Below are 19440 nucleotides of genomic sequence, written 5' to 3'. Positions count from 1 at the left end.
TCCCTCTCTCCATAGCTAGGGTTTCTTCAACTTTCAAGCTCCATAGTAAGTGATTCCAAGCCCCGTTTTTAATGTTCTTTACGTTTTTAGAATCCCGGTAGCTCGATTAAGCTTATGCTAGTAATAATTTAACCTAGGGTTCATATTTGGAAAAATACCCATAGGTGAAATTTGTATATTTTGATGTTTTATGATAGAATATGAAGTTTTAAATTATGTTAAACAACTTGTGCTACTCGGTTTTAAGTGAAAACGAGTAAAACGGCATAATCGGTAAAAATACCTATTGTTCATAACTATATGTTAGAGTGAGGATTTGATGTTGTCGTAGAAGAGAAAAATGTTCAGCATGTCATAAAACATAAGAATAAGGGCTGAAATTAAATTTCCGAGCCTAGGGGCAAAATTGTAATTTTGTAAAAGTTAGGGGGCAAAAATGTAATTTTTCCATAATGTGATTTTTGGATTGAAATAAATAGTATGAGTGTTAAATGAGCTAAATGTGTTGTTATAGATCAAGAAAGGCGTGGAATTGACCTCAAACAGGGGAAGGAAAAAGTTTTGGACTAAATTACAAAATTTCCACATTTTGCACCGAGGTAAGTTTGTATGTAAATATTACATTAATTTCGTTTATATTCTTATATTTCAGCCTATTATATAAACATACTAGCTGATGTTAAAATATAAATCGACCATTGGAAGAATGGAAATAAACAATAGAGAGAGATCCCGATTGAACATTCGGAGAGATCGAATAAAATAGAGGGAGCGTAGCTAGGTCACATGTATGATGCTAAGTGCACATCATGTGTACAAGAAAGCTACGAGATACCATGTAGTAGCTAGGTCACATGTGTGATACGGGATGTATCCCATGTAAACAAGAGAGCTACGTGAGAGATAAATGTAGCTAGGTCGCATGCGTGATTCCAAGTGAAGGACACCATGTAGACAAGAGAGCTACGAGACAAATCGGCTAGGTCGCATAAGTGGTACTAAGTGTTCACCATGTGTACAAGAGAGCCGAACTAAATGAAGTATGATGGTGGAGCTGTGTGCTGAAACCATTAAATATCGAGGATTGATCCGAATTGTTCAACGGGATGGTTTTATGGTGACATTATGGTTATGGACCTACACTTGTGATGAATGAAATGTGGTGAAAATGATTTGTGGCATATATATATATGTAAAATAAAATGAGGTTAGCATAAAGAATGTGTGAAAGAGTGAAATTAGAATTAAAACTGTTTTGGATGGTAGCAGTGATGTGATTTTGAAAAATCACCAAAAATAGGAGGAATATAATTAGAGGTTGAATGAGATGTACAATTAAAGTTTAATGAGTCTACTTTCAAATAAAAGAAACAGAGCAAGCAAAGGAATTCTATATTTTGAGATATTTACAATTGTGTGTGACTTGCTCAGGATGAATATGTGATCCCCTGTTCCAACTTTGAAAAATCATTAAAAATTGTACAAAACAAATTAAGAAATATAGTTTACATGCGTAAATTCCTTATTGAGTCTAGTTTTAAATGAAACAGATTTTAGGGTTGTTTGAATTGTGTACTGAGAGAAATTCAATTTGTAGTGAACAGAGGTCAGATCAGTCGAGCTGTGTAACAGGGGAAAGTTTAACTAATAAACTGTACTAATCGGCTGAACCAAAAATTCTATAAAAAAATTATCAAGAAGCTTTAGGAATCTAGATTCAGGGAAATTTTACAGATTTGAATTTCGAGTTTTGTAACTTGAGTTATGATTTATTTAGTGAACATGACGCAGTAGAGACAACTTAATCAAAGTGGAGTGAATAGTGAAATTAAAGTAGATATACTTGAATTGTTGTGTAAACATATTAGATTCTTTAATTATTATTTACATACTTACTTACTAAGCTATAACCTTACTTTGTTTTCTCTCTTTTGTCTTATAGTGTCCTCCAGCCTGCTCAGGAGTTAAGGATCGTGAAGATCTGCCCGCACTATCAATACTTTAGGGTATTTGAGCTAAACGTTTTGAATTATGGCATGTATAGTAGGCTTAATTATTTTGTTACGCGTCATAATTGCCTAGGTTTAAAATATTGGTTACAGTACTCGACCAACTATTTTGTACAGGCCATTAAAGTTGGCTAATATTGTTCAAGACATATGTTATAACGATGCACTATCAAATTGGATGACATATTTCTATCTCGGTTTTGTTTAATGGTATATGTTATGTTCTGGTAATACCTCGTATTCTGTTTCGGCGACAGTAACGGGTAAGGGGTGTTACAAAAATAACATAATATAAAGCATTATAAACTTAAAAATGGGTTGGATCGGGCTAGGCTCTAGTCTTAAGTGTTCAAGCTCGAGCCCGACTCATATTTTAAATGAGCATAATTTTTTTGCCTAATCCCATTTTTTAGGCCTAATATTTTTACTCAAACTCTCCCAAATTTCAAACTTAGACAGGTAGATGACCCATAAACAGGTCTAGTAGAAACTTAGTGATAGATGACAACTACTCCACCAAAATCTAGTAAAAGTACCATGGATCCCCTTATACTAGAAGTCAAATTGCATTTTGTCCTTTTTATTCAAAAATTGGGCAAAGTGGTTGTTAAATGTTAAATCAAATAGTAATTTGTATGATTTCTATTAAAAATTACATCCATTTGTACTGTTAAAAACTGACGTGGCTAACAAAATAACTGGACAATGACACATAATGCATCATGTGTAGCGGTGTACAAATTTCAGGTAAAATCAATTTAACTGACCGAATTAATTCAGTCGGGAGTCGGTTAATAATTTTTTGAAATTCAGTTAACGGTTAATTCGGTTCGAAATCTGTTAATTAACCAAAATTAATAAATAATATTATAATATATAAGTATTAGCCCACGGTTAATTCAATTAATTTTTTATATGTTTTATACTTGTTTTAACCAAAAACCAAAAAAACATATAAATTTCGGTTAATTCGGTTAACCGACCGAATTAACCGAAAAAATTTGGTTCGATTATTTTTTTTGAAAAAATTTTGATTCGGTTAACGGTTAAGGGTTTAAAAGGGTCGATTAATTAGTTTAATGCTAGTTTGGGTCGATTAACCGATTGAATATCCCTAGTCATGTGTACATCATATTTATGTACAAAAATCGATTTTTAACGGTAGAAATGAATAAAATTTTTAATAGAACGACTAATTTGCTCTTTGATTTTAACATATAAAGATTAATTTACTTATTTTTATGTAAAGAGGGCAAAATATAATCTGACTTCTAACTTAGGAACCATGATACTTTTACAAATCTTGTTAAGAAAAAAAAAACTTCAAGTTACATACGTATCTTGCGAGAAGTTGTTCATAGTAGGTAGCTCAAATTTTCAATCGAATTATATGTGGCCAAGGATCAGATGCATTGAAAGAGCTCTATTTCAAAAAAGGCGCTACAAATTTAGATTTATTTATCCTTACCACAACTCTTCTTGAAGTAGTAAGTAGTATTGTTTATGTTGAATTATAGTGATTCACAGTAGGTCTAAAGTTGGAATCAAGAACTCCATCTCTTCTCCCTCTTTTCTCTGCAGTTATAAAACTTAAAATGAATAAATTATTAGAATAATAAATAAATATATTATATAAAACTTTAATAAATCATAAATTAAGATCTTGTCATGTCAAATCATCAAGAACAAAATAATAATAGAACTAGATGTAGAAGCGTACCTAAATCCATGAATTCCTTAAAATCTACGGATTCTTGGGGATTTGATCTTTCAAATTATCACACAAAAATTTAGATAATATTTGCTCTCTTTCCTAAGGATGGGATATTAGATAAGATATCTTGTGTGTAATTTGGGAACCATAACCCTAACATTTATAACATTGGCATATTAGTTCTAATTCCTAACTAGCCTATCATTAATTAGAATTTGATTAGAACTCAATTACTAAAGTATCTACACATATTTTGACCCATACTTTATTTAAAAATTAAAGCCCAATAAAACTCTAACCAAATTAGATCACTTTTAATTTGGGCTAACCTATCATGATTGTAAATAATAACATGTAATTACCTTTATTATATATGTGATGTCCATATTTTCCAACAATCTCCCACTTGGATCACACATATATATATACTAATTCCTTTATAATTACATGTCATTATATAACCTTATGAGCTCAAAATTTTACTATCATATCTAAAAGGTATTCCGAACAATCTCGTCCATTAATTATGCTAACATAGAACCAAGTTGACTTTCGTTACATATATCGTAACTAAATCCATCCCTAAACACATATATTAACACAAAAAATGACATACATCAAGTATGGATGTGTAACATGTAAATTACGTGCAATATGATCTAAACATGTCTAATTTCAACTAGTCCTCTTTAAATTTAAGTGAGGTCAGTATCAAAATAACAAACAGAGTGAATAAACTGAATACTTTATTTCTGATCAGAAAATAACCAAATACATAAATGTCTGAAAACAAACATAAAACAAATAAAATATAAATTCCTACTAAATCATGATATCCTCAAACAATGTAACACCCATGTGAGCAGTGTGCTCATGAAAGACCTTGGGTGGTAAATCTTTTGTGATCGGATCCACTATCATGAAGTTTGTCCTAATGTGTTCTATGGATATTTGACTATTTTGCACTCTTTCTTTCACAACTAGGAACTTTATGTCAATATGCTTTGACTTAGATAAACTCCTGTTGTTATTGGAATACAACACTGTTGACATATTGTCACAAAATAATTTGAGTGGTCTTTCTACATTTTACAAAATGCGCAGCCCTATGACAAAATTCCACAACCATATTCCATGGTTTGATGCCTTATATCATGCTACAAACTCTGCTTCCATAGTGGACAAAGTTACAAGTGTCTGTTTGACACTTTTCCAAGATATAGCTCCTCTAGCTAACAGGTAAATAGAGCCTGATGTAGATTTCTTGCTATCTTGGCACCCAACGAAATCAGAATCAAAATACCTTGCGACCTCCAAAAGATCCAAGCTCTTATAAGTAAGCATGTAATCTTTTGTTCTCTGAAGATATCTCATAACCCTTTTGGCTGCTATCTAATAGTCTATACCAGGGTTGCTTAAATATCTACCTAACATCCCAACAATGTACGCAATATTTGGACGTGTACATACTTGAGCATACATTAAACTCCCAACAGTTAATGCATAGGGAATCTTTTGCATTTTCTGAATTTTAAGGTTGCTTTTAGGGCATTAAGTAAGACTAAATTTGTCTCATTTAGCAACAGGGTTGTCACCTGGTCTACAACTTTGCAAGCCAAACATTTTGAGTACTTTATCAATATAAATCTTTTGTGATAATCCAAGAATACCTCGAGATCAATCTCGATGTATTTGAATTCCTAAAACAAAAAGAGGCATCCCCAAAATCTTTCATATCAAAATGCTTAAATAAAAACCACTTGGTTTTGTGCAATAAGCCTATATCATTAACAGTAAGCAAAATTTCATTGACATATAGAACCAAAAATATTTACTTACTCCATTGAATTTGTAATACACAAAATCATCAACAATATTCATCTCAAAACCAAACGAAACAATTATTTGATGAAACTTGTGGTACCATTGACGGGAAGCTTGTTTAAGTCCATAAATGGATTTTGTCAATTTATAAACCATATTCTTTAAGTCTTCCAACTCAAAATTTTCTGGTTGCACCATATAAATTGTTTCTTCAATATCGCCATTAAAAAACATAGTCTTAACATCCATTTGATGTAACTCAAGATCAAAATATGCAATAAACACCATGATTATCCTGAAAGAGTCTTTCGATGAAACTAGAGAAGAAGTCTCTGTAAAATTAATACCTTCTTTCTGAGTATATCCTTTAGCTACAAGATGCGCCCTATACCTCTCCACATTACCATTTGCATCCCTTCTGGTTTTAAATATCCATTTACAACCAATTGGCTTTGCACCTTCAAGTAATAGGACAAGTTTCCAAACTTTATTGTCTTTCAAAGACTTATACTCATCTTTTATGGCATCAATCCTCTTTTGAGAATTAGAACTTTTCATGGCCTGGTGAAAGTTGATTGGATCATCTTCCATCATTCCATTATCATCCTCATGTTCTTGGAGAAATACAACATAATCGTCTGGAATAACATTTCTCCTTTCTATTGTGGACCTCCTTAGTGACACTTGTTCTTAAGGTTGTTGAGTTTGTTCTTCTGGAACAATTATCTCATCTTGAATGGGGAATTGTTCAACATTGTCTTGTTGAGGTTCTGAATTCACTTCTTGATCAATGATAGGTATGAGAACTTGAACATCGTCAAAAGTGATAGTAGGAACTAAGGTAGAATCCAATTCCTCCTAAAAAACAATGTCTCTAACCTTATTTCTCCCCCTAAACTCAACATCCTAAAAAAGTGTTGCAGTTCTTGTCTAAAAAATATTCTTTATTATGGGATCATAAAACATATAGCCCCTAGATCACTCAGAATAACTAATAAAGTAGCTACTTACTGTTTTGGAGTTCAATTTCTTTACATGTGGCCTGTAAGGCCTTGCCTTAGCTGGATATCCCCAAATGTGAAAGTGCTTTAGACTAGGCTTTTGACCTATCCAAAGCTCATTAAGTGTTTTTGCAACTGTTTTATTGGGTACTCTATTCAGAATATAAGCTACTGTCTTTAATACTTCTCCCTAGAGGGACTCAGGTAAGGTAGAATAAGCAATCATGCTCCTTACCATATTCTTAAGAGTTCTGTTTTGTCTTTCAGCTACACCATTCATACTAAGTGATTTTGGCATGCTGTACTGTGGGACAATACCGCATTCCTCTAGGAATTTCACAAATGGTCTTAGACATTATTCACCTGAGCTATCATATCTACCGTAGTACTCACCACCACGATCAGATCTGACGTTTTTAATCCTTTTGTTGAGTTAATTTGTAACACCCCAAACCCAGCCCAGACGTTATGACCGAATCCGGCGTGTCACATTGAAGTGTTACTAGAAAAGTCATGTTTTATCTAAAGTCTTTCTTAGTGTTTAAAGAATATCTTCGTTATAAATCAAAGTGAATAGAAGCTGTGCACCAGGTAGGATGCCAGAAAAGAAGAGGTGAGTCAATTAGACTGCTTAAGTACCCAGCTCTCCACGGATCCAATCCTAGACATGCATACAACCATTGCCACACTTTAACTGAGTGATTGTTCATGGAAAACCAATTCGTTTAAAACCATTTGAAAAGGTTATTAATTTTGAAAACGTTTTCGTTGCAAAAGCTTTGCTTTGTTATCGTGATATTTTGAAATCAAGTCACCTTTTTAAAACGCACCCTAGAGCTATTCAATTTCAAACAATTAAAACAATATCATATCTAAGCTAACAAAACATACTAAAAACAGTTAAAAATAATTAAAGCGGCCTTGTTACAACCCGAAATATAACTAAAAAATAACTTAAAGAACTATTAATTTAATTAAAAACCATCTGCGCTGTCCACGTGGCCACCCTGAATCCTACCAACTCCAAGTCCCCAGTTTAAGGCTCACCTACAAGAGTAAAAAGGAAGGGGTGAGTTTGGAAAACTCAGTGTGTAAAGTAAACCCAACTAGAGCCTAAATCAGTTCAAGCTTTACTGGGCCTCAGCCCTATTCAGAAATCAGAGTTAATTGGGCCTTAGCCCATATCAATATTAATCTGGGCCGTAGCCCTATTACAAGTCAAGATATATTGGGCCTTGCCCATATTAACACGGTTGGGCCCATTTCAATACAGTTGGCCCATAACTGAGTAATCGTCTATGAATGTTATAAAATATTATTGACCATTCCAGGATGCCATAGGGAATGTACCACAATTATTTGTATGAATTAATTCTAATACGTCTTAGATCTGTTGACACCCAATCTCATGGTTTTGGTCTGTTTTCCCTTAATGCAATCGACACAGACATTAAAGTCTGTGAAGTCAAGGGACTCAAAAATACTATTAGACACAAGGCATTCAACTCTACCTTTTGAGATATGACCTAAGCGCTTATGCCATAATGATACTGAATTTTCCTTATTTAATTTGCGTTTAATATCACGTGATTCCACATGCAAGGTTTCATTATAGGATGCAACTGTTTCTAGCAAATAAAGGTTGTCATAAGTATTTAAATAACCAGTTCCAATAATATTTGAATTTAAAGACAAACTAAATTGATTGTTGATGAATGAACAATAAAATCTAAATTTTTCCAATGAAGAAACAGAAACTAAATTCCGTCTAAATGACAGTACAATAAAAGTGTCTTTTAAATCCAAATAAAAACCAGTTCCTAATAACAACCTAAAATGCCCAATCGCTTTCACTTTTACCAATTTTTCATCGCTCACGAAGATGTGTCTTTCACCATCACTTGGCTTTCGATAACTCAGACAACCCTCCATAGAAACACTTATGTGAGTAGCAGCATCAGAATCTATCCACTAAGTGTTTCTAGGTACTGGAGCTAAATTAATCTCAGAACATACCAAATTAAGAATTATACCTTTCTTTGCACGCCAAGCATGATATTTGGTACAACCTTTCTTTATGTGTCTAAACATGTTACAAATGAAACAACTCTCTATAGCTTGTTGTTGTTTCTTTTGAGCTAGACCCTTAGCAGTTTCATTCTGATATTTTCTTTTTTTACCCTTATCTTTCGGGGCATTAGCCAAATAAGCACTTTTAGACTTATCACACTTCAACCTTTCTTCCTTTCGCACACAATGAAAAATGAGCTCGTTTAGAGTCTATTTCTCCTTTTGACAGTTATAACTAATTTTAAATTGATTAAACTGTGCAAGAAGCGATACCAAAACCATAAGAATAAGCAATTCCTTAGAAAGCTCGATTTTAAGTGCCTTAAGTCTTGAAGTAGTATGAAACATCTCCATAATGTACTCTCTTACATTTCCTTGACCCTTATACTTCATAGACATCAAAGAAGTCAGAAGTGGTGTCATCTCAACCTTATCGTTTTTAGCAAAACATTTCTCAATTTCATCAAGGAAACCCTTGGCCTGAGTAATCTCTTCAGATTCTGTGCCCCTAAAGGCTTTTGGAATGTTATGTTTCATGATCATTAGACTCATGCGATTTGAACGATCCTACTTCTCAAAATCCCTCTTAACATCAGAGGTGCTTTCCGCAGTGAGAGGTGCAGGTTGTTCTTCCCTTAATGCAAGGTCTATGTCCATATAGCCAAGCACTATAAGTAAGTGCTTTTTTCATTCCTTAAAATTAGTTCCATTAAGGATTGGTATAGAATTTATATTAGTAGATATTGTGGCAGCAGAAGATAAATTAGATGAATATAGAACAAATAAAAATAAGCTTAAATCAATATTTATAAGTAAACAATAAATTCAAGATAATGGCTAATCTCATCTTAAGATACCAAGTACAAAATTAATATCAAGTCTTTGAATAGTAATATTAATAGTAAGCGATACTCTTGTTGTAGCAATCAAACATTGACAATAAATAATGTCAAACAATTAATTAATCTTTGGAATAACTTATTGCTCACAAAAAAATACCTTATAATTCTCACACATTTATCACCACAGATGTCATTAAAATTCTATCAAATATTAACTTACCTTTGGGTCAATCAATAAACGCATGAATCACGAAAATATATAATCATCTTGATATTTCAAATAAACTAATCTACACAAAAGAGGTCACTATGGCGACATTTTGTTTCAACTAATCTATTTAAAATATTAGACATTCTTAATTAAAAGCCAAAATCTGAATTTATTTATTTCAAAATATTTACCTTAATTTCATCTTTCAATCAAATTAAAAGATAATCATATACATATTTATTTAATTTTTCAAAACAACTTGCATTAAACCAATCAAAACATGCGTATATTATATATTTATATATATAAATGAAACATATGAAAATGTGAACTTCTTTCCAATTTTTTTAACAAAATGTCGTATAGGTTTATTTATTTATTTATTCACTTAATAAAAATTGAAACACTTGCAAATTGAAACAAAAATGAAAAAAATATTGAATTTAATATGACCATTCGCAAATATTTCAAACTCTGTAATTGAATTTACCAATTTGAAAATCACCCAAATTAAAAATTAAAACAAAACCCTAAAATTTTGATATGAATTCAAGATAATCAAGATCTAAAAAAAATATTTTAATATAAACCTTCAAAGATCAATATATATATCCAAAAAAATAAAACCCATGAAATTTCATGAATCAATCATTCAAATGAAAAACCTTAATCAATTCTCAATGATTCGATATGACGAGATTCTGATACCACTTGTTAGAATAATAAATTAATATATGATATAAAACTTTAATAAATCATAAATCAGGATCTTGTAATGTCAAATCATCAAAAACAAAATAAGAATAAAACTAAATGCGGAAGCGTACCTAAATCCATGAATCCCTTGAAATCTATGGATTCTTGGGGATTTAACCTTCTAAATTAGCAAACAAAAATTCAGAGAATATTTGCTCTCTTTTCTAAGGATGGGATATTAGAAAAGATATATTGTGTGTAATTTAGGGACCATAGCCCTAATATTTATAACATTGGCATATTAGTTCTAATTTCTAATTAGCCTATCATTAATTAGAATTTGATTAGAACTCAATTACTAGAGTATCTAAACATATTTGACTCATACAACCAAATTAGATCACTTTTAATTTGGACTAATCTATTATGATAATAAATAATAACATGTAATTACTCTTATTATATATGTGATGTCCATATTTTCTATTGTAAATAAATTCTAGACCATTTCCTTTTTACAATTTTTTAAAATAAGGCCCCTCCTTGAATTCTCGATTGGATATAAGTACATACATCAAAATCAACAAAAATAATCATTACAAGTCTTAATTCAACTTAAATTAGAAGTAAGCTTGCGGTTAGACTGGTAATCACTAATTTGACAAGTAATTAAGAAGGATTGCGGTTTTGAAGTAATTATGAAATAAAACCCCTATTAATGTGAATGCTAAAATCAATCTGTAAAATCAACTCAATCTTATTTTTCTTCCTTTTCATCAATTTGTTTGAGAATTTTGCGCCTTTGAAATTAGGAATTTAAGTTTTAGTGTTGATTGATGAATTGGTCAATTCAAATTTGTGAAATTCTAGAGATAAAAAACAAAAGAAAAAGATGATCCTAAAAGTGATGAACAAAATATAAAAATAAAAAAGTGAAGGACAAAAAATATTAGAGAAAAACATTAGTGACACGTAGAGTCATATGTAATTTGGCGGTTGAAACATGAAGCTGAGACTCTAACCAACTACAGCCTCTCATTCCCACACCAAAAGATAATAACACTCAAATTCCAAACCAAAAGAAGAAGAAAACCAAAGTAATTTCACGGGAAACGCAGAGAAATTTACAAAAAAATGAAAGCAATATCACCACCATCAACGGCGGCTATAATCATCCATTCCCATCATCACTACCTAAATCACCGTCGTTGGTTTTTATCTCCGCCGCCTCCATCAAACCGGCAGTTCCACCCCGCAGCGTCAATCACCCGACCCCATAGTCTTAAACTTACTTTCATAACAAAAGCGGCCGATTCAACTTCTCAGCCTAATTCAGCAAAAACCATTGTCGCTGATGATGGATTCTCATTGTCCAAGGTAATCAATCTTTTTTTTTTTCCTTTCTAAAGGAGTTTTTTTTTTCTTTTTATGATTTTGAACGAGTTGGTTGTTCAGTTGAAGTATAGGTTTGGTATTATATACAAATTGCTAGGCCTACCTTGAAGGCATCTTGATATTGCGTAGTTACCCTATTTCCAGAAATTCATAACCTTGATTCTGATTTAAAGTTAAAACTAGTTAGAGAAATAGTTTGATAATGCTTATAATTGCTAGTGTTTGTATGTATGTGTGTGTGTGTGTGTGTGTGTGTGTGTGTGTGTGTGTGTATTTCTCTTGTCTTCTTATACTCGGATGAATATAATTATTGATAATTGTTTATTTGCAGCTTTCATTTGGTGTTGTTGGACTCGGTTTTGGAATTTCGCTCCTCTCGTGAGTACTTTACCAGTTGGTGTTTCCCTCTTTCTCTTTAGCGTATTTGGTTTATACTTGGTTACATTCTGAACATACAGGTATGGTTTTGGGGCATACTTCAACATTCTTCCGGGATCCGAATGGTCCGCGATAATGCTGACTTACGGCTTCCCTCTTGCAATAATCGGAATGGCCCTCAAGGTAAATGTTTTCTTCCTTGGAGTAGGATTGAAATGGATATTTGAAAACATTATGTTTCATATTTCCTCATCAAATAGTGGATTCAGATATCTGAAATTAGGACTTCCACGACATAGTTGCTTGATGCATGATGGTTCAACTTTGTCTGGGCTTATGTTGGGAAAGCCTGACTATACATTTTCATCATGATCTTATTCGGTTGTCGGTTGTATTACAGTACGCAGAACTGAAACCGGTGCCTTGCTTGACTTATTCGGATGCTCAAATGTTGAGGGAAACCGCTGCCACTCCTATCCTTAAGCAGGTACTTTCGAAATCAGATTCTTCATCCAAACTCATTTGCAACACTCACACCGAAGTTGGAGTAACTTAGCTTCTCTGCACAATGGCTAAATTAGGTTGCATTAGTTATCTTCAATTTCCAACTTGAATTTGTCAACCTGTCCACCATCATGGGACTACATCTGTGCTTATTCATTTCAATTCTGTGGATCACATCAAAAAATGACTTTTATTTAGCTTTCATTAGGTAAGGAATGATGTTACGAGATATCGCTACGGGGATGAACAGCATTTGGATGAGGCATTGAAACGGATTTTCCAGTTTGGTCTGGTATTTCTTATGTTACTCTGACTCTTTACTTTTGTTTAAGTATCAATGTTTGACACTCATATTCGAAAAATGAATATAAGGATATAATCTCTAAAGATCCTCCGAACACATGAAACAACTTTAAAATATCTCGCCATACCAGTGTTGAACACATGCACTATTTGACACTTGCATTTGAATCCAAGTAACACGTAATATGTTTTTTAATCTGTAAACGCTATCACAAAAATTATTGAACAATAACCAACCCCTACATATAATGGGGGAAATCGAACCTAATTCATTGCCAATTTGCTATGTGTTGTAAAATTTCCTATATCCAAATTTAAGTTATTTGATGTCAGCTCTTTTTCTGTATCAACTTTCAGGGCGGAGGAATTCCAAGGAGAAATGCACCTATTCTTCAAATGATCCGGGAAGAAGTAAGTTTTTTGAACTTCGGTTTAATCTCTAGCATGAAATTTTTTTTTTTGCTGATCATAAATGGAAAATATCATTGGTGTTTGTCATTCGCAATTTTGATGAACACGACTTAAGAGTACATTAATAAGCAAATGCGTCCAATATGGGAACTTGTTTTTCCCCTATGGCATATAAAATAAACATATGTGATTTCTGAAGAATATTTCGGCAATATGTTACCACAACTCTTCCTTTTCTTGAAGTATTCTTGTCCAACACATTTGCGTAAGCGTTTGGGATATGACTCTCCAAGAACCATCCAAATAAATGAAAAATATACGACTCGTATTAATATTCAAGATGCACACCTAAAAATTCGAGTAATATAATTTTAGTGTCTTTCCATTTCCAAAGTGATGTTTGATGCTTTACTTTTTATTTTTTTACCATGTCTTAGGTCACAGAAGATGGTAAATATTGTTTAGTCCTGGTGTTTGAGGCTAAAGCTTTGGAGTTGTCGGATTTCGAAAAGAGACAGGTAAACTAATATGCTCGTACTGTTTTGATTTCTTATTTTACTTGATGTTTCCATGTTTAACACTCTATGTGTCAAACATATTTGAACATAGGCATAGATTATAACCCTCCAAAAACGTGAACAAGCTTGAAATAATTAAAACATATTCAGTGTAAAAAGCGATCCAAACGGATGAATGTGTTGGCCAATCAAATAAAGTAAAAATAAATTTATTTTTATATTAAATGATTAGTCAATTCGTGTCAAGAATCTGGATCGAATCGGCCAAAACAGTTCTAAAAAACAAATTTCAAGTCTTAGCTGCGTGACCCGACTCGTGAACATGTCTACCTATTAAGTTATGGTATGTGAATTTAAGACATTATTATTCTATAATTCCTTAATTTTAACTAAAATGATGGCTTCTTAGGCAAAATTTGCTTCGTTCTTTGGACCAGGGATCTCTGCTGAAGTAGGTGCGTTTTCACTTTTCTACTCCATAGAAATTGCCTGTGTAGGTATATACATATAAAATGCTATAAATAACATTTTATAGTATTAAAATTTTAATTATCCAACCATTGGATTTAGTAATATATTTGCATTCATCGTGCATGTCAATTTTGAATTGAATCTGATATTTTTTTATATAATTGAGAATATTATATTTATCAATATATATTTATTAGTTGAAAGTTTTTATCTTAAATCATTTTTAATTTATTTAAAATTTGATGTGTGTGATCTACATGAATAGAATATAAAATATGATGGTGAAATTAATTTTACGCTTACATAACTTTTTATATGATTTATATTTTATCGACCCGACCTTCATATTTATATTTTTTCACTTAAATTATGTCAAATTTTCAATAATTTAAAATATTTTTCAGATACAAACCACTTTCAACCATTAAAAATACTAAAAACAATAATTATGTAAAATTTGTTTAATATTTTTTTTATGGCTCAGGAAGGAGAGAATAACCTATATGAAGTTAGACTTATTTCAAATTCCACCTACAATGCTTCATCAAGTACATCATGATTTCTTCTTTTGCTTGTGAAATTTTGTATTTTATATATATATATATATATATATATATATATATATGTATGTATATATTAATTTGCATACGTTTTATATTGACATTAAAGTTACAAGGAAAAGAAAAAGAAAATTTAGAACAATTGAATTTTTTTTTTTGTTCATCAGCTAGAATTGATCTTTCATATGGTTGCTAAAATGTATTTTGCTTAGGAAGAACTCTTCATTTTTTATTATTATGATGCCTATTTAGCAATATTGGACTAATCGGTGTGATTAATAATCAGATTAGAAACTTAAGGCATGTTACGAACAAATAGGATATTTTAAAAACATATGATAACATACACTGAAAGTTGAGTATTGCTACTAAAATGGTGAACACTGACGGGGCTGTCAAACGAATTTTACCATAAAAACAACAAACATAGCAGCATAGCATCGAAGAAACCATAAAATTAAAAGTTATCATCCTGGAGAGGGATTGGATTAGAATATTTGAGTATCAGGGTAATTCTGTTGCTGTTGGCCTTAATGGTCTGTTCATCAGTGTTATTCATCAGCACGAGGTTTCGAAAAGTATTTAGTAGTGGAATACCCCCTTCAACGCTTATTATTCAGTGCCTCAAAAGTTTACCCAAAACTTACCATTTCCTAGCACCACTTTTTGCTTGACCAACCCAGGAATCGTCTTCGCAGTTAATTATATGAATTTCATACATCATTATTACTGATTTCAGATTAAAAGAATGTAGAACAAGCACACCGTTTTTTCATTTTTCTTTGAAATCTGCAGTTATGGTAAATTTCCAGTTTTGGTCTTTGTATTCTTTATACTTTAATTTATATATTCTACATTAAAAAAACGCCTTATATTTCTTTTTTCTCAAATTGTACAATAGTAATTAGTTTTCAATCCTTATTAAAATTGTAATTTAATTTCTTTATTTTAATTTTCACCTAATTATATAAAAAATTGCGATCGACATTCTTTAAGTTACACGTGCCAATCCTTTGCTTTTTTAGATTATAATAATGCTGAAATTTTAATGTACAAGCCCAATTTTGGGACCCAACTCAAACCTACCCAAAACCCATTACAACCCAAGCCCAATAGGCCCAAAATAATGTAGCCCAAACCTTTAGAGCAAAACAACAGATTTCAAACCCTAGGTGCGCCGCACCTAGGGTCTTCGACTCAACCACGCCTCAGTGCTAGTGGCACCTCCACCACCGCCTCGCTCCACTACCATTTGCCTGCGACAACAATAGGAGGATAGACAAAATATTAAAAGAGAAAAACATGTAATGGCTATATATATATAAAGCCGAATCAAAAAAAGGGGGAATTTTTGATTTCAACAAACAAGAGTCTGTAGTCAAAGGCATAGAATATCCAATCAAAGAGCAAAACGTTAAAGAAAGAAACGAAAAACATTGAATCAAAAAAATCAGAAAAACAAAGGTGATTTCATTTTTCCTTCGATTTATTTTTCTTTTATTTTCCTTTTCTATTTTCACACCCTTTCATTCGCACATATACATGTATTGTAAATAAAATAACAATATAAAAAAGAGGGAAAAGTTACAGGACGATTTTCGACCACCGTGTACGACGTGGCCGAGCTGCGGCGGCGCTTACTGTGGGCGTGGTGGGACCGAGGCCGAACCTCGTCACTTGCAGAGAGAAATCTCTCTCTTTTTTTTTTTTTTTTTTCCTTTTAACTCAGAAGAATGAAATTTCAGCAAAAATTTGGCCTTTATAGTTTCTGCAGTGCGACGTCGTTTGGGGCAAACATTCCATCCCCAAAAGCGGCGTGTTTCATGCTGAACCGAGGACCCGACCCGCTTGTGCCAAGGATCCGCGTGTTTTGGGACTGAAGGTCTATTTGCGCCTCGATCCCTCCGCTTTTGAGGTTTGGTTTCCATCTGGTCCTATCTCGTTTCTTTGATATTTCTAAATTTGATCGCTTCTTTTGTTTTTGTTACAATTTGGTCCCTAGACCACTCAAATGGCCAAGCACCCGAACAGTGCCGTTTATGAGTATGGGTTAATTTCCTATGTGGCCCTCAGATTTACCAGTGATTCATTTTAGCCTCCAATCTGCATTTCGCTATTTTTATTTTAAAATCTATACTCGAACTTTTGTTTCTTCATAATTTAATCCCATTTCTTTATTATTACTATTATCATTATTATTTGTTGCTTGATATATTATTGTTATTATTTTTATCCTCATTATTATTATTATTATTATTATTATTATTATTATTATTATTATTATTATTAATATTATTATTATTACTATTATTTGATACTATCATTACTATTATTATTCTAATTACCATTATTACTATTATATATATACATACCTTTTATTATTATTCATGTACATATATTTTAAATATTATTACCATTATTATTTTATCACTTACATGGTTATTATATATATACATACCTTTTACTATTATTCATGTACATATATTTTAAATATTATTACCATTATTATTTTTATCACTTACATGGTTATTATTATTCTATTAATATATACTTTATTGCATATGTACGTATATACTTGTAAATATCGTATCGTTTGTACATTCTATTATGTATATTTTATAACTATTATGTGCTCATTTCATATATATCCCGCATATTTTAATATATCATATATATTTTTCGTTTCTATTATTATATATATTTTAATACCATATGTATTATTATCGTCTTATACTATTGCTATTATTATTATTTTCGTCATCATCGCCATTTTTCTTTTGTCATGTTTTATGCATCTTTATTATTTCATGTATTCGAGGGTTTTATTTTCTTCATGCATTTGTTTATATTTACACATTACTAGACCTCGCTATCATTTCATTTTATATAATTGCTCACATTATTATTTTTGTTATCGTCACGTTCATTATTATACATTATTATTAATACCAAAATTTGCCTTTATAAATCACGTTATATTTTGTCACTCAATATATTCAAACAATTCTTTCATAAAAGTAATATCCTATATTAGGCAATTCGAGATAATCGTGCCCTAACTTACTGGTTTCGACTTTTCTCATTTAACCTAAATAACGGAATATATTCTTTTAAATCATTATACGAGTTTTGAAAATGCTTATTCTCAAGATGTGAAGTGTTGTGCCCTAACTTAACGGGTATGATATTTTGTCATCTCGAAATAAGAATTTTGTTTAGAAATAAAGGCAATATTCGGTGTTTGAGAATTGAGAAAACGCACCCTAACTTACTGGGTTTCGACTTCTCTCGTTATTCTAAATAATCGAATACCCTTTTAATAAAATACACGATTTCATAAAAGGCAAGCTCGCTCTCGAAAATTTAAGATGTCGTGTCCTAACTTACTGGGTGTGACATTTTATATTTTGAGACGAGAGGTCTTTAACACTTGAGCTTTTATAAAGAAGGATCGTATTTTAAAATTCTTTCAAATTTTTTTTAATTTTCGACACTAAGACACTAATTAATCAACTAGGTACCAATTTTGGGCATATCGAGGATGCTAATCCTTCCTCGTGCGTAACCGACTCCCGAACCTGTTTTCTTGATTCTCGTAGACCAAAATTGTTGTTTAAATAAACCAAACTATTTATTAAAAACAACCACTTTTATGAGGTGACCCGATCACACCTCGTCAAAAAGGATTGGTGGCGACTCCCGTTCTTTTATTTTCAAAATCCAAGTCGATTCCTGTTTTTTTCAAAAAATGGTTACGACAGCTTGGCGACTCCACTGGGGACACGAATGAGAGAGTCAAGCCACAAGTTGATTAACTCTTGTCTTTTTATCGAAAATAAAAAATTTGGTTTTAAAATACGATCCTTTCATTGCATTTCATCAGCTATTTTTGTGGTACCATACCTACTGCCTTGGTTCGAGTTTTTAAATAGTTTTGCATATTGCATGACCGCTGTGGTCACACCCCTTTAAGTGGGAGTGAGAAACTACTCCTTTGTGAGGTTTTACCTCCGTGCAGGATAGTGGATCGCTTTCGGGATACATCCGTACCTATGTCTTCGTAAGATTTTCATCTCCGTGCAGCCATAGGGAAATGTATTCCCGAATCGAACTCTCGATCAGATGAGCCTATAATGGGTGAAGATCGAGGAATCTACTGGTTCAGGTACCCTTATTCTAGAATCAAACCCCATGTAGTGAGCCTTAAGAACCCACCCTAGGTAGAGCCACTCCGAAACCCTAGTGATTACCTAAGCAAGTGCTATATTTATTATTCTTTGTTTGCTTTGAACTGCGTATAAATTACTGACTTGCTTTGTTTTACTTTTATTGTATTTGCATGGCATTTTCATCATAAAAGGTGTTGATTCACATTCGGTTCCTAAATAGATAGCTTATCATGGAAAAGGGGTTTTTTGATAAAGTAGAAGACAACGCGGCTGTCCGGATATGGGCTGAGACAACACAACAAGAGAAAGGTGACAGTCTTACCAAGGAGTATGTGTCAGAGCTATGGAATTTCACTCGGATCAG

At 32.2% G+C, this 19440-nt stretch overlaps 2 protein-coding genes across 3 annotated transcripts in view; one reads left to right on the top strand and one right to left on the bottom strand.

Annotated features, from left to right (window-relative positions):
- The window catches only part of LOC108470587 (ultraviolet-B receptor UVR8-like), an 87189-nt gene that overhangs the window by 56869 nt on the left and 10880 nt on the right, over positions 1-19440 (bottom strand). The gene's annotated exons all lie outside the window — the stretch shown is intronic.
- On the top strand, positions 11287-15049 carry LOC108471303 (uncharacterized). 2 transcript variants are annotated; one of them, XM_053020844.1, is made up of 8 exons: positions 11287-11744; positions 12094-12140; positions 12221-12323; positions 12541-12627; positions 12853-12936; positions 13305-13358; positions 13796-13876; positions 14314-15049. In XM_053020844.1, the coding sequence occupies exons 1-8, from the start codon at positions 11502-11504 to the stop codon at positions 14329-14331; spliced, it is 717 nt and encodes a 238-aa protein (XP_052876804.1). In that variant the 5' UTR covers positions 11287-11501; the 3' UTR covers positions 14332-15049. The 2 variants fall into 2 exon arrangements, with proteins under 2 accessions (XP_052876804.1, XP_052876803.1); XM_053020843.1 differs by having other exon boundaries at positions 11289-11744; positions 14286-15049.

Source organism: Gossypium arboreum, chromosome 11, assembly GCF_025698485.1.
Source record: "Gossypium arboreum isolate Shixiya-1 chromosome 11, ASM2569848v2, whole genome shotgun sequence".
Taxonomy (NCBI): Eukaryota; Viridiplantae; Streptophyta; class Magnoliopsida; order Malvales; family Malvaceae; genus Gossypium; species Gossypium arboreum.
Note: the sequence above shows the minus strand (reverse complement) of the source record. Positions and strands in the feature narration are given on the sequence as shown.